Raw genomic sequence first — 16,282 nt, 5'->3', positions numbered from 1 at the left:
GAGTAATACAAAGGAGTAGTATCAACAGGGAAATTCTGTGTTGCAGGTGTATATTTTAGTAATTTGCATTGCAGAATCAAGATGTCAAAGACAAGCTTGTTCCATAGACCTAAACACCAGATGGGAAAGATCATCTAGATTGGCCTCTAACCCAACAATCACATAGAGCTTTTGTCCATGTAGCCTTTTGAATGTAACCATAAGTGTTGGTGTCTGAATAACGAAAAGAGGATATGAAAGTGTTTCCTTATATAGGTAGAGTTTAGGTGATGAGAAATTATTTCAGTCAGTCACCTTAAATTTTTATCATCCAAAAACCACAACAAAAATTATTGTTTTAAAAGAAATGAGGGAATGTCTTCAGAAAAGATAAAATTACTTGTCAGATCGAGAGGAATCCTTGTTTCTGAGGTTGTCCATTACATAACAATAGGAAAATTATTTCAGGCCAATTATCAGTCATCTAAAAATAAAAAATCCTGATTGCCCAGGTTTCAAAACCTTAACTATTTATGGCATGAAATTACACATTTAACGAATTATTGTATCATGCTATTACATCTCTCACAAAAGTAACTTAGTAGTAAAATCTTTTCTAATGTGTTGTACTCAGTAACTTAATGATCAAAGAAAGCAACATTTTCTTTTAGAAACTTAATACAGATTTAGGAGAATGATGACAGAGCAATGATTTCATTTGGCATGACATCAATGAACACACAAGAGTTTCAGTAAATGTTACCAATCTGTATGGGACAGGAATTATTACAAACATGAACATAAGAAGTACAATAGTTCAACTGAAGAAAATAATGGCATGAAATGAGAATAATAAAATGTTCTTTATATAAGGGGTGACCTCATTGGTCTCTACAGGTCTTGAGGAGGGGAAGTGGAGAGGGAGGTGCTGATGTCTTCTCCCTGGTATCCAGTGATAGGACACATGGGAATGGTTCAAAGCTGTGTCAGGGGAGATTTAGACTGGACATTTAGGAAGCATTTCTTTACTGAGAAGGTGGTCAAACACTGCAACAGGCTTCCTAGAGAGGTGGTCAATGCCCCAAGCCTGTCAGTGTTTAAGAGGCATTTGGGCAATGCCCTTAATAACATGCTTTAACTTTTGGTCAGCCCTGAAGTGGTCAGGCAGTTGCACTAGAGGATCACTGTAAGTCCCTTCCAACTGAAATCTTCTCTTCTCTTCTCTTCTCTTCTCTTCTCTTCTCTTCTCTTCTCTTCTCTTCTCTTCTCTTCTCTTCTCTTCTCTTCTCTTCTCTTCTCTTCTCTTCTCTTCTCTTCTCTTCTCTTCTCTTCTCTTCTCTTCTCTTCTCTTCTCTTCTCTTCTTTTTCCTCTCCTCTCCTCTCCTCTCCTCTCCTCTCCTCTCCTCTCCTCTCCTCTCCTCTCCTCTCCTCTCCTCTATGAATGAGAAAAAAATAAAATAATTTTGAATGTAATTGTAAACAAAACTATAAATAAGTGTATGACTTTCTTCAGTTCCAGCCTATGTTTAGAGTTTTGTGCAGCATTGACTCTACAAGCAAAGGAATGCTCCCTGTCTGTCTTGTATACAAGCAAACAGCAGGGAAGAAAAGGCGGCAAAATTGCCATGGGCTGGGAGCAAAACCCACAGTTTTAAAAATCATTGCAACTATAAAAAGAAAGTGATGAACTGAGCAGCGTGGCCTGAGGAGCCCCTATAACAACATAGACCTTGTCAGAGGAATTGGGAGTTAAAGCTATTTGCTTTAGAGCATAATAGAATTTGCTGTAGCTTTTAGTGTAATTTAATGAGAGAATTTCATTATATCAGTGGTAAACTCCTTTGTTCCAGTGAGAGTTGGAAGGATACAAGAAAGAGAAAAACTATAGAAAATTGTTTTTTTTTCGTTCTGGTATAGTTAGGAAGGGAGGGGAGCATTTCACTCCTGGACATCAGCCTTTTTTAGTGTAAGGAAGTTTTCCATGATTTTCAGGGGGATGGGCTGCTAGAGAGGAAAAGGAAGTATTTGCGCTGAGGCATATGGGAACCTCGCACATGAGAGTATGCCTGAAAGAGTGAGGGACACACCTAGCTAAACCTGCCCTGGCTGCAGGTTATCCATCTTTATGGTATTTTTGCTTTACCTTCTCTGTTTCTGTTTGTGAGATGTATTGAATTTATTTCCCATTTGCAGTGTATTAACCAAATGCTTGCTTAAGCTGGCAGAGCGTTTAAAATATTTTTGTGTCATGAGAGGCATATTGGACTATCAGGGGCAAGAATGGGAGAACTATAAAGGTGAAAGGGGGAAGAACTAGGTATCACAATTAGTAGCTTAATGAGGCAAATGTGAAAGCTAAAAGGCAGCACTCCCTGAGACGCGTAAGGTCACTGATGTGACTCATGCCTGTAAAGAGAATGGGAGATCTTACCTTTCACATTCTCATTCCTTTCGTAGTACTATTTCTTTTCACAGGGGAATGAGGAAGAAGCTCAGGGGTGGACTGACTCTGGGAGGAGGCTGAAGGTCAGCTCTGAGCTATTGGTCTTCTGCTGGGGAGCCATTTAATTGCACATTGGATCCAATGAGATACCTCCTGTGAGGGGAAGGAGCTTAAGGTTGCCCCCTCTCCATTGTTAAATTAATAAAGTAGTGACCTGCAGAGAAAATCCATTTCTGTGCCCATCTTTCAGTCCCTTGAGTATCCTGATTAAATAACTGACTGTATCGAAGCCTCCAGACTAGTTGAGTCATTGCTTGTCTTTAAACTACAGCACTTCTTTCCTCCAAACATACAATAATAAAATGGAAATCAATATTCTTAACCTAACTTATCAAAAGTCCTGAAGATATTGATGCTGTTTAACAGCTGTAGATGCAAATGAAAAAGCAGTATCTCACACCACTCGTACAAAACAATAACATTTTCAAGCTGCTTATACTACCCACCAAAGGGCTGTCAATCATGTTTGCTCTGAAGAAGACGGTGCTTGGGGGCTGTTAAGCGTGCTGGCTGCATGGGCGGGAGAGCACATAAAGGATTCCTCTGTTCACTTTGATGCAAAAATGAAATAAACTTTCAGGAAAGGCAGAGATGGATGACTGTTGCTGTGGTGCATATTTCTCAAATGCCCATGGATTTCGGCTCTTCATTGGGCTCAGTCCTGTGCGCAGGGGAAAATGGATTGTAGAAAAACCTGAGTGTGGTACACAAGAGGAACAAAACACACCAGGATTATGGGAATTAGTAATAAAAAGACTGAGTATGTAAAAAAAGTAATAAAAACATAGAGAAACTCAGATAATACATATTTTAGAAAGTTTAACTGGTTATGGTAATAACCAGTGAAGATTAATAAAACACGGCTACTTCATGTAAGAATAAAAACAGTGCATTACTATCTGCAATGCAGTCTGGGTTTAGGAATTTCTTTCTTCCCTCCATGATTCAAAGTAAAAGTGCTCACGCTTTTATATTTCTTGTGTTATGTAATCACCATGGGTGACTCAGCAAAGGGGAGTTTGCAAATGAGATGGACCATTCATATATTCCATGGTGATTTTATCTGCATTTCTAAAGAACTTTTTTAGAGAAAAAGTATGTTAAAAATAAACTGCTTCATGGCTTACTCTTTTTTCAAATGTATGACAAAGAGCGAGCAAAACCTTCACTTTTATGGTATTTCGGATGAGTCAATTCTAGCATTTTCATTTAGATTAGGACTGTGCTTCTGAAATGAATCTGCAGATCATCCCTATTTGCCATGCTTTCATTCACACTGCAGAGTAGTTCTGAAATGTGTGAACTGGCTTCTAAACTACAGAAGCAGTGTGTTCCAGGGGTGCAGCTAGCAGAGCTCAGCTGATGGAGGTCTGCAGCCCATGCTGGATACAGCCTGGTGGGAAAATCCTGCAGTGTGCATGGTTTCAGCATGGGTTCCTCAAGACCAACTCTTTTGCTCTGCAGCTCTGCTCCTTTTGGGTTACACTGCTTGCTGTTGGAGACACTGCCTTTGACCACTAAAAAAGTTCTTATACCTGAAGAAACAGATTGCTTGAATTCTTTGATGGCAGATTTGTATTTCTTTCAACCAGAATTAAGAAATAAAAAACAAATACTTTGGTAGGCTGCGTAATGAGCAAAGCAGATGTACTGAACCCTTCATTTCACAAGAAGCTGAAACTAAGGACTGATCCTCCAGGTCGCAGAGGAGCATCCCAGTATCCTTGTGAATGTACAGTCTGCCTTTAAGCATAAAAATTGGAACCCAATAATTTATTTTCTTTGAGCAAAATGTATTTAGGATATCACTTATTGTAACTTAGATTAGTATTGTACATAAGATTGTATGATTTCATGTATCGATTTCTTGGCAAAAAATGTATGTAAACATATAATATGAATCTATATATTGTTAGATGGCCAATATTAAGTGCTATGAAGTTGTGTTTTGCTTGATTGCATAAATTAGGATGTGTGAGATCAACTCATTTTAAACTTCGAATCGCCAGCAAGTTTGCAGATATTTTTTCTTTTCTTGTTCTGACCTATGATTATCAAATAATAAGCTAAGACCCATTTTATCTTTCTGCAATACATGATCATATCCTAACAGATACTTCCTGAAGTGTCTGGAATACAAATCTCATTTTATGTGTATTAAAAACAGTAGGGAATCTCAAATCAGCTCACTAAATAGCTTTTCTGCAACACCTTATTAAGAAAGTGAAAACTAATATAATTGCCATTTTTCTGTTCCAAAAGCATTAAATCTGGCAGCCACTGAATTCCAAGCTTATATTGTTTCTACACAAAGGAGCTTTGAAGGTTAAATGAGAATAAACTTTATTTTATTAAAATTTGTATTAAATTGACTAGAATGTGTGTCTCAGGGAGTGGTGTAGCACTTTGCACACAATACTCAAGATTTGATGGGAGAAAAGGAATTGATTATTTAGAATGAAATGTTTTAGACCATTAAATAAATCTAAAGTTTGGTGCTTTACAGTTCAAGAAAAACTGCAGTGTACACTTACCAGTTTTCAGATTAATTTCAGATACAGCCAGAGTTCTCTTGTAAACAAATCAATGTATTACATTATTATTCACAGATCTGTTCTGTACCTGCTTTTCATTTTGTGTCAAGTGACCTGATAGGAGGCAGCATTAGGAATACCCTTGGGCCAGTCACTTTATCTCTGTATGCTTATGTTTAATTTCTGTGTAAGTTTTGACAAGGTTTTTCTGTCCTTTTTAAGTGTTGTGAGCTCTAGAGAGGAATACCGGTTGTAGCTGTGCACAGCTGTGGTGTTGTGCAGACTATAGTCTCAGTACAGTAGTTGAATATTACGGGTATTTTTAAAGAAACATTGTTCAGTTTCTTTAACACTTCCAAGAGTTGTCAGTTTTACAAATGGTATTTTTGAAAGAAAAGGATAACATTACTATCCACGGGGTGGGGGAGAGGCGGTTGTCTTTGTAAGTGCAAGCCAGCAAAAATATTCAATATTCCCTGAATATCAAGGTCTTGATTCTGCATTAGTTCTGGTTACGGAAGGACTTGGCATTAGCTTAAATGTTTTAAAATTATGGGCACATAAAGTGTGTAAGTCAGTATTTACCAGGACATCTTCAGCTGTAAAATAACAGTTGCTTTTGACAGTTATGTTTTAAGTGTCTGTTCCTCATCATCTGAAAAATTCATGCTGGTTTATTATCGTATTCTGCTTCTCTTTCTCTCCCTCTGTTACTATCATAAATCTATCTGAACTGGGAGGCAAAGCCAGCAAAGTTTATGTGTGCAGAAGTTATAGTCAAACAATCAGAATTTGCCAAGACTGGACAACATGAAAGTAAATGTGTAAATTACAATTGGGCTGCACTGAAAAAAAATTTAATAATTCATTTCAGTGTGCCTGCGAGAGAACAGAATTATTATTTAAAGGATCACTATAAAGGGTGGGAGAGGAAGAGCTGGGTTTTGTTCAGTATTGCTGCCAAACGCAATTCACGCTCTTATTTCAACACAAATTCTTTCAAAAATTAAAATTGAATTAACCTTGATAATTATTTGAATAAAAGAAAAATGAAAATTACTTTTCTCAAAATACTATTGACAGATCTGCGTGGAAGCACATATCACACGGTGCCTGATATTGTTGATATTAGTCTTTGTCATTTTGAAAATGAAATTCACAAACAAGTATAATTTCCTTCCCTTCTCCCCAGCAACCAAATCAGTTATAGAGTACGGAATGTAATAGAAAATGCTACCTTTGATTCGAATTGAAGTCAATTTTATATTCCTGTATAAAAAGTGTATGCATGAATGAAGGTATCTACACAGTGTGTAAAGAGATACTGTTTATATGCTACATATAGATAGCTGCTGTATAGACGTGTACACACGTACACGCATATGCCCACACAACTGCATTGGTTTTGTATAAAATTATACTATGATTTTAAAATAATTCATCATTAAATGATGTTAATAAAACCCAAGATGCTCACCAGTTCCCAAGAAACACTCTGTGCCTTGGAGACTAAAGTCCACTCTGAATTAGTGAACAAGCAAGAAATCACCTGTACCGGGGTAATTACAGCATCAAATGCGCTAGGGCTACATTCCATTGAAAGTCCTTCAGCCGCTTGACTGGACTTTGCATTAAGTTTCTTTTTCGGCAAATGTTTGTTTGTGGTATTCCATTATATACCTGTCAATCTAGGGCATGAAGAGTGGTAGACATTAGTGACCTGTTAGGAAATCTCTCTCTGACATCTGTTCTTGCATCTATGCTGTGAAGCAGAGGAAAACACAGATTGGCTTGTAGGAATTACAGAATATGTAGATTAAAAGGATTCTTCTGTATCATGAAGTATTTATTGTGCTTCTTACCATTTTATGTCTGAAAGAACCTAATTTACCAAGATAGTCACGTTTTTGGTGGTTTTTCATGTTTCTTGTGTGGTAGCAAATGAAAAATTCATAAAGCTTGCAAGAAAAATATTAAGGGTCAGTAGTGCAGGGTACAGTATATATATAGGTACGTAATGCACAGTGCATTTCAAAATCTGCCAGTTTAGTTTTCTATGAATGCTTTATTCTTGATTTTACAAGGTCAAATAAAATGGTACCTGTCTGTTTGAAAAATATTGTTCTTTAACAGTATTGCTTTTACACGCAGCAATCTTTTGCCAAAGTTTTTAAGAATATCTCTTAAATATATTTTTGTTTGAATGAACTGTTTGAGTAGTGGAAGCATTTCAGTATATGGGCTGTATTCTACTCCCTATCGAATGACTCCAGACTTATTCTGAAAGTAGATTTAAGTCTTGAAGAATGCATTGAAATTGCTAAGTTTTCATTTCAAATCTGTGAAGCCTGAAAGCCCATGAAAAAATGTAATAAAATTAAGCATGAAATAAATACTCAGTGAATGTATGCAGCTTGGAAGGATTTTTACGTTAGTCTGAATGTGGCTGGCAAGACCTGTTTCTGGCATTTTTTTGTTTTAACCTACTAATGTTGTTGTTGAAATAGTAATTATTTTGGTTTTATTATATTTTATACATGAATTTTGTTTCTCAGTTTGCTTTTCTTTCCCCCCATTTAAGATTCCAGAGGCTTATTTTATTAGAGATCCTCATACTTTCCTCCTTACAAAGGACTTTATTAAGGTATATATGTTCTTTTTAGTGAAAAAAAAAAAGCTCTCTCAAGACCTGAACTGCATGTCCTCACAGGTTAACATTTTCACATATAACGCCAGTTGCTGGAAATGAGAATGGTTAGTTGGTTAACTGAAGCATGCTTGAAAGGAGAAGCAAAGCTTGTCTACAAAATACTAACACTTGGATGAGTCTGCAGCTTGGGAAGAGAGCACCGGGTGAATTTTCTGGACTTTTTTCATGGCTGACTTGGGATATGCCTGCATTGTCACACAGTGTGTTGACCTCTCTCCTTGATGCATATTGCTCATGACAGTCCCTCTCCCTTGCCTGCAGGCCATGGAGGCGCAGATACAGAACTTTGGACAGACGCCATCGCAGTTGCTCATTGAGCCCCATCCACCTCGGAGCTCTGCCATGCACCTGGTGAGACATAACTGCTGGCCGGGAATGCATTCCCTTTGAACCTGAGGATCCTTTGTAGGTCATAAAGTACCCATTTAAGCAACACTTTTAATGCCTTCCATTGCCCATGCAGCCGTACTTTCTGCTGGCAGAAATGGCTCACAGTGCTCTAGCAGAGCAAGGTGGAGGTTTGAATAGCTTCCTATAGTCCTGGGTTTTCCTGTCTAATGTTGTATAAAAAGGCCCTATCTTCATAAATATACACCTGATAAATACATATTTACATTCTTTTTTCTGCAAGTAGTGGGAATGACTGCAGGCTTTTCTTAGAGTGAGCGTGTTGTTTTGTTTTGTTTTAAAGGATGCGTTGTTAGGGGCTGATTTATGAGCAATGCCTGCTTGACAAAAATGAAGTATTGGAGTTCAAATCATACTGGAATCCTCCCACCTGTTTGCCCGGGAGAATACAATGTATATTTCGAATTTCAATTTGAACGTCAAAATTCATTCCCAACGCATTCTTCTCTGTGCTTCTTGCAAAGAATTGTATGAAATAGCCAGACTGAACGAGACAGATCTCTGTGCCCCTCAGTGCCTTTGATTAAATGCTTAGAGCTAGATATTTTCTTTTAAGTTTTGTGAATCGACAGTAATACGTGCAGTAGTTTCAATCATTTTATCTATCTACAAGGAAATCACTCTATCTAGTTGTACACTGCGAAAGTGGGAGTTGATCTGGAAGTGTTAGCTGTGTTATTCTAAGTAATGCGTAGATGTCAAATGTACATAATATTTATATTCTTAAGATATGGATAATATATTTAATAATAATTTAAAGTGATAAGTAGAAAGGATTATTTGAACTTCTGTAAATAATTCTATTTGTTATAACAGTGGTTGAAAAAAAAAACCCATTAAAAACAGTACTTAATAGCAGTATTATTGTCCATGGACATGGACATGTACAAAAAACTGTGTCACAGAATCATCAAACGGGTTTATAATTACTTACAGACTCCCTGATAAGTATATGCTTTACATAGAATTAAATTCTCTATGTTTGGAAGTGCTGTATTTCATACAAAGAATTCATTAAAAAAAATTAAATATCAGTGAGTTTTTGAGTCCCTCTTAAAGTTTCTTTTTTCAACCATTGTAGTTTATAGCATTTATATTTATGATGTATTAATTGATTAACTCTTTTATTTGTCTCGTATCTGTATTGTATGAAAATTAACTGCTGTATAATTTTACATTTTACTATATATTAATTAATGCTAATGGTCATTTTGCACCCTGTAACGATAACCCTTACCATACCTATTCTCTACTTGTCCTCGTGTAATGATCCGATAATAGTTTGTGATCTTGCTGTCCTCCATCACTAGTGTAGACACGCAGGTAGCGTTGTTTTCCCTGTATGTGCACATGCTTGCCTGCTCTTTTTTAACCTTGTTTTCCCTCAGACCTCCTCACTAATTGTGTTATCCCTTCTGTTTTCTTCTGCTCTCTTCTCCTTTCTACTCAACAGTGTTTCCTTCCACAGAGCCCCCTCATGTTTAAAGATCAGATGCAGCAGGATGTCATCATGGTGCTGAAGTTCCCATCAAATTCCCCCGTCACACACGTGGCAGCCAACACGCTGCCCCACCTGACCATTCCTGCCGTGGTGACCGTCACCTGCAGCAGGCTGTTTGCAGTCAATCGGTGGCACAACACAGTAGGTAGGTTCTCACGGGCACGTTTCATTCAAATTTGAAGACCTTAATAGTGCAGCTTTAATTTCAAGTGCAATTTAGCTAGATGTGGGTTATTCTCCCTCACCTGCCTGTGCACAAAAATTTACTGTTTTTTCTGGTTTGTGTCAAATAATCAAAGCTTGTGTTTTCTCTGGTGTCATTCTTAGAAACACTCTCCCTAACAGCAGCACATCACCATGGCAGCCAATCGATTTGTGGTTACATCAGGATCAGCCTTTGATATAGTGCTTTTCAGGAGAGTGCTGCTGTTCTTGACACAGACGATATTAATATGTCCCAGGTTTCAGGAATACATACTGGCATGCTAGAGAGCGTACATCACTGTCTGCTGCTTGAGAGAGATTTCAGGTTTGTCCAGGAGCTTGTCATAAGCCTTCCCCTGGGCCACCGGTAGATAATGTGGGACCCTAAGCAAGCCTAAGCGGCTGGACACTGAACTATTCTGAAGAGAAGTTTCCTTATTCCCTCCCAAAGGCCCACTCAATGAGGTCATCCCAAATTTCCCTTCCAGCCCCTCTGTTCGCCTCTCCATATTGCTGTTAGAACTGTCCTGTCTCCTCACCTGGACGTGTAGATTCTGAGGTTGTCCCAGGGATTGCTAAATAGGTGGTGGGGCCATGAGCTACTGCCCTGCTTGGGAATGAACAGGTTTCATTTTCAAAGGTAGCTTCGTGCTGTGGTAGCTCTTATGTTGCAGCATCTGGAAACTTTTGAAGGTTTCTTACCACCTGGGAAAAACAAGAAGGTACCTGGTGTTTGAGAGTATGACTCAGTAGCTGACTCAGGAACTTTGTAAGGACTAGGCAAAAAAAGAAAAATCCTCCCTTCTTTGCAGCACAGGAGAACCCCCTGGACAAAATAGGTCCTTCTGCAGAAGGATTTGTGAGATTTAACTTAGATGTCTGCCTCTCATAGACTTAAATGTAAACATCTCCTCAATAAATAATCTAAGTCAGGTGAAATAGATCCCACCTCTTATGCACAAGGCTGTCCAAAGACCAGCGTTACAAGCAGTAATTGGAGGAATGAATGGGAATTCCCTTATAGGCATGCATTAGAGGAACTATCAGAGCAAGTAAAGTTAATACCAGTCTGAATTCTTGAATAGTAATGTTTTAATGTGACTTTTATTCTGAACATTTAAATAATGTTAGCATGAATATTAAAATTTCGCATGTATTCAGAATGTTCCTGTTCTCTGTTTACAAACAAACAAACAGGGTATGTTCATCTACAGAAATGTACACACCGAGCACTTTTATTGTTGTGGGATGTATGTAGAGCTTATCTTTAAGAGTTTATACACAGTGAAAGGCGTTTACATAGCCATCTCACAGTAGAATCAAATGAATCTAATACTAGTAAAGATCTGTCCCAAACTGGTTTGATTTTGCAAGAAGAGAGAGAAAGACGGGAAGGAGAAGTTCTCAGAGCAGTGGTTTTCAGAAGCTGGCAGGGCCAGCTGTAGACTGTGTTTTCTTTTACCCCCTCCAGTTGTCTGTTGCAATAGTAAAAAATAACAATTATTACTGAATACAAAGGTGGAGAGTTTCTGATGTGTAATATAAGGCAGAAACATTTGAAACTAGTAAAAGCTGTGTTCGTGGGAATTCTTGTTCAGCATAGTCAGGAAACTATGCACTTTCTAACCTGGATTAGGATTTAACCACTCAAGCGCCCTCCCACTGCAATTCCTTCTAAGTGGGGAACGAGATAGACATCACATAAAATACAGCACTTCACCGCATCTTCAAGCCTGCATCATTATCTTTGATCTACTGAAAGCAGTAAAGTTAGAAATATGAACTAAGCCACACAAGGCCCAAGAACATAACAATCATCTCAGTCATTGGTTTGCACTCAGAGTTTATTCTCCAGAACTCCGTATCTCTTATGGAGGATATTTTTGTGCAACATGGCAGTTCCTGACAAAAATTGTGTTTTCAGTAGTGGCCATCGTGATTTATATGATAGGGAGGGTGCTCAAAAGAGCCAAAGCAATGCTATCCGTGCGTCAGAGCAGATAACACTAAATATGGAGCTGCTGCTGAACAGCTTAAGGACGGCTCAAGATAGAAGTAATAAGAATAATTGTGGCAAATTTACTGTAGACCACACTTTCCCAGCTAAAAACTCTAGATAAATCCATGAAAAGGTCCAAGTTTCTGTCATTTACAGGTTTCCCTATATGAGAAACTCATAACGATGTTTAATCCAATTATTTTTCTTTTCTGTGCTATTATTAGATCTCACCCAGTGTTCAAATGTAAAAAAATTCTCTGTTACACTATTTTAAATGAGTTAATGAATGTTTGTGGCTGCAGAAATCGTGATGAAATTAGCACTCATACATTTATAGTTACTATTACATAACTGAAGAATTAACAAATGCATATTTCTGTAGCACAGAGGAAGGAATCTTAAAAGATTCATAGAACAATAATAGAAGTTACTTTTTTTAAAATACATAATAATTCTATAGTGCAGTTTTAAACCTAGAAAAATCATTAAAAAATTAGACAAAAAGGTTCCTATGTGCTTTATTCTTCCTTTCATGTTTAGGCCTTCGGGGAGCCCCAGGATATTCTTTGGATCAAGCCCACCATCTTCCAATTGAAATGGATCCATTGATCGGTATGTCAAGATGAAAATGTAGCGATACATTTGAAAATGGCATTTTCAAGAATTATTGATTAAGCTATATTTGTATAGTATGCTTCATTTAACATGGAAGATAGGAAAATATTTATTCTTGTCAGTCCTGGAGAACCAAAAGCATTAGCTATTGATGCTGAATGAATTACATGAGTGCTATTTGTTATTAACATCACCAGCAATTGGTATTTAAGAAACAACCAATTAAGTCAGTTACATTGTCAGCCCATATCTATAATTCTGTTCTCTTATCAGGTCACATTAGTAAAATAAACTGTGAGGGTCTGGTAGAGTTCACATATTTTCATTTCTTAGAGCCAGCACTGTGTATATCAGTGCAGATGCAGATCCATTTCTTTTCATTCAACTTATGATTAGGATTGTTTTAGTTGGCATTACTAAATTAACAAAGAAAAGGCTGGATTTTAAATTGATGCATGACTGTATTTTTTAAATCCAAAAATATTTGAGAAAGTGAAGTATATTGAGAAATAGCATCTACTTAAACTGTTAGAGAGATTGCAGGACTTGTATTCCTAACAGTCATTATTTTGCTTTAATTGCAACTATTTGCTTTGTGTTTGTTTGTTTATTTTTTTGCAGTAGGTATATTTTTGAGACAGAAATTGTGGATAGGGAAGGTTCTTGGAGACTATTTTGCAGCATCAGTGAGAAAAAAATGCATTTTTAAACATCTCCAGATGAAAAGTTCCTTTTTCGTCTGTGTCAATATTCGCAGTTGAAAGATTTATATACAAGTACCTCAGGAGAGTTAGCTTTCTCATTCTGTATGCTTCATTTGCTCATATAATGACAATGGTTTTTTCTTCAGATTTTTCCTCTCAAAAGCTAGGGCACAACTATTGTGGCCACGTGTTCTGGAAATTTGAGTAATTTGTTATTCATTATCTTTCAGTGGATGGACATAGAGGGTCTGGTAATTTAAGTATGTGTTCTTGGAATGTACACAAACATAGTATTAACTTTTGCAAGCAAATTTAAAATAGGGTTTTTTTGGTTGAGTCTTTTATGTCATGTAGTTGTGAGCAATTTAAGTAGAATAACAAAAAAGAGGAACAAAAGAAATTTCAGAATATTATCTGTATTAAGTCGTGTTCCTACGGTAGGAGAAACATGTCTCTCAGAGTGAGTTTTATCTCACTCAATCTTCAGTTATCTGAAGTTAGTTGTCAAGATTCCTTCCATAGCTACTGTAGGAAGAGAAAGTGTCCTCTGGAGTTGTCTAGCACTTGGACCGCTATTACAGCGTGAGATGACTTGCCATGTGAAGTGATGTCTCTCTCTCCAGTGAGTATGGAGGGAGCGTAGATAATTAACATAGATTATATACTGAACTTTTAGAAAGTTAGTGTTAGGTGAGAGGGAACACACCTTTATTGTATTGCCAAATCCTGTCTGTTGTGTGACACGGGAAGTAAATAGCACACTAGCTCCATCTGACAGTGGGGGTGGTGGGATTCTGCATGAACCTTTCCTTTTCCCTCTATCTGGGGAAATTTCCAGGTGGCGTTGCCACTTTTAACATTACCGCCCATGGCCTGGCTCCCTGCTTGAGGAGTAGATGAGAAGACAGTGTTAAAAAAAGCACATTCAATTAAAATTGCTTCATTGGTTGAATCCTTACGTCTTTGATCCAGTTAAGATGTCAAGGTCACACAACACAAGCTGGGATATTTTCTGTAGGAGAGGTATCAACCACCAAGAATTGACTTTCTGCAGTATTGTTAGCATTGACTTGGGATTTTAAATGGACTTCCATTGTTTTCTGTTAGTTCGGTTTGGTTTTGGAGAGTAATTCAGCAGAGCACTTAAAATATTACCTCGTATTATGCAGTGCATCAGGCAGTTTATAAGAAATTGTCATCTCCTGTAAAATCTTTTGTCTTATTCAAAGGGAAACCAGAAATCTCACAATAATTTTGTATTTCTGACACCCATATAGACAGCTCTAAATGTTCATATTCAAAATGCTTACCCAACAACAAATTCACAGTTCATTGAAAGTTAAATGTATTCATTTTCTCCTGTAAGTGGATGACAGGAAGGTGTTGGAATGGCTTGCTTGTAAAATGTGTTTTGCATTTCGTTACAGCCAATAACTCTGGTGTGAACAAACGGCAGATCACAGACCTTGTGGATCAGAGCATCCAAATCAATGCACATTGCTTCGTGGTCACAGCAGATAACCGCTACATTCTTATCTGTGGTTTCTGGGACAAGAGCTTTCGAGTTTATTCTACGGAAACAGGTGACCCTAAATACAACCACCTGTTTCTTCTTAGGTCACAAAGTAGACGGTTGTCTTAATACTACCATATCTAATGCCTGTGCTTACCCCTCAATAAATGATAAAGGGCAGTTTATAAAATCCTTTATTATTGTTTGAGCATAATAGCTTTAAGATGCTTTTTTTTTTGGAAGATAAAGGCTGTAAAAGGAAATGGAAAGGCATACAATTTTTTTAGTGGTAACTTTTGAAAACCATAGTTATATTCAGGGAATTGATCATATCAAAAGGGCCAACCAAAATTTTTGTTACAATACTTTCATGGCTGTATTGTTTCTCTCTCTATTTATTCCATGTAATAAGGAAGTAGGTTGCATAGCCTCCTACCAGGAACCAATATTTTGTTTCTTTGTCTGATTCCTCAGCCTATTAACATTCAGTATATTGCTAAAACATGATTGCAATAATAGAAAGAAGGAGGTGATGATCATAGTAAACCTTAGTTTGACATTAACATAGAACAAATACACATTTTTAATATAATAATGTAGCACCATTATGGAAAAGTTCATGTACTGTCTTATGCATATCATTCATGAAATTCGCAAATGGTGTTCTAACACCATTGCTTAAATACTGATGGAGCAGTAACTCCACTTAATATTCAGTGACTGTAGCACTGACTTGATTTTCAGAGATAAGGGTTAGGCTATGGATTGACACAGAGCACAGCCCTCAATAGGAACGTAAAAAGAAAAAAAAAAAAGTTTTACCTTTGTGATTTTTTAATCTTTTTGTAGCATGTAGTGAAGTCTAATTAAGGGACATGAGGCAAAAATTACATTTGAACTGAACATTTGTTAATGACTTAGTTAATGATTTTTAAATGCTGCAAGTACTTAAAAAAACTGAATTTGTATCACTTTGCACTCCCACCAGGAAAATTAACTCAGATTGTGTTTGGCCACTGGGATGTCGTGACTTGCCTTGCCAGATCAGAGTCCTATATCGGTGGTGATTGCTACATCGTGTCTGGGTCTCGTGACGCCACATTGCTGCTTTGGTACTGGAGTGGCCGACATCATATTATAGGTGACAATCCAAATAGCAGTAAGTATATCCTGTAAAAAACACCTTCGTGAGAGGTCCTCTGTCACACCTATTCATTTTAGCATTTCTGCTGTCAGGTTCAGAAGGTATTACCAAATGTATCGTTACTTCACTTACAGGTTGAAAGTTGGTATAAGAAGAGCACCACATGCTAAGCAATTCATTGAGTACTAGCCAAAAAAATGTTTAAACAGTCTGTGCGTGGTAACAGATAATAGTATGGGAGTAATTCTTAAATTCATAATTGCCTTTATCACTTATAGCATCATGTCATCATAAACTAGAACAAGATGGTTATGGCCTTTAAGTGACAGGACGTATATCACTATATTTTGACTTTCCTTTCCCCAGAAATATTTTTTGGCATTTTAGCGTACTACTTTTGTGCTACAGCATGCTATATCAGCTGCTCGCCTTTTCAAAAAAAGAATGTCTCACATGCCATGGAATTAA

The 16,282-nt window shown here is 37.2% G+C and overlaps 1 protein-coding gene across 5 annotated transcripts in view; it reads left to right on the top strand.

Moving 5' to 3' along the window:
* The window catches only part of NBEA (neurobeachin), a 516,384-nt gene that overhangs the window by 481,509 nt on the left and 18,593 nt on the right, over positions 1-16,282 (top strand). For 4 of the 5 annotated variants that reach the window (XM_076364262.1, XM_076364263.1, XM_076364261.1 and 1 more), the window contains 5 exons: positions 7,988-8,077; positions 9,588-9,780; positions 12,379-12,450; positions 14,585-14,740; positions 15,659-15,829. In XM_076364262.1, the coding sequence (XP_076220377.1) occupies positions 7,988-8,077; positions 9,588-9,780; positions 12,379-12,450; positions 14,585-14,740; positions 15,659-15,829 (682 nt within the window). The remainder of the gene's footprint in view (positions 1-7,987; positions 8,078-9,587; positions 9,781-12,378; positions 12,451-14,584; positions 14,741-15,658; positions 15,830-16,282) is intronic. The other variant, XM_076364260.1, reaches the window with a different exon arrangement.

This window comes from Aptenodytes patagonicus, chromosome 1, assembly GCF_965638725.1.
Source record: "Aptenodytes patagonicus chromosome 1, bAptPat1.pri.cur, whole genome shotgun sequence".
NCBI lineage: Eukaryota > Metazoa > Chordata > Aves > Sphenisciformes > Spheniscidae > Aptenodytes > Aptenodytes patagonicus.
Note: the sequence above shows the minus strand (reverse complement) of the source record. Positions and strands in the feature narration are given on the sequence as shown.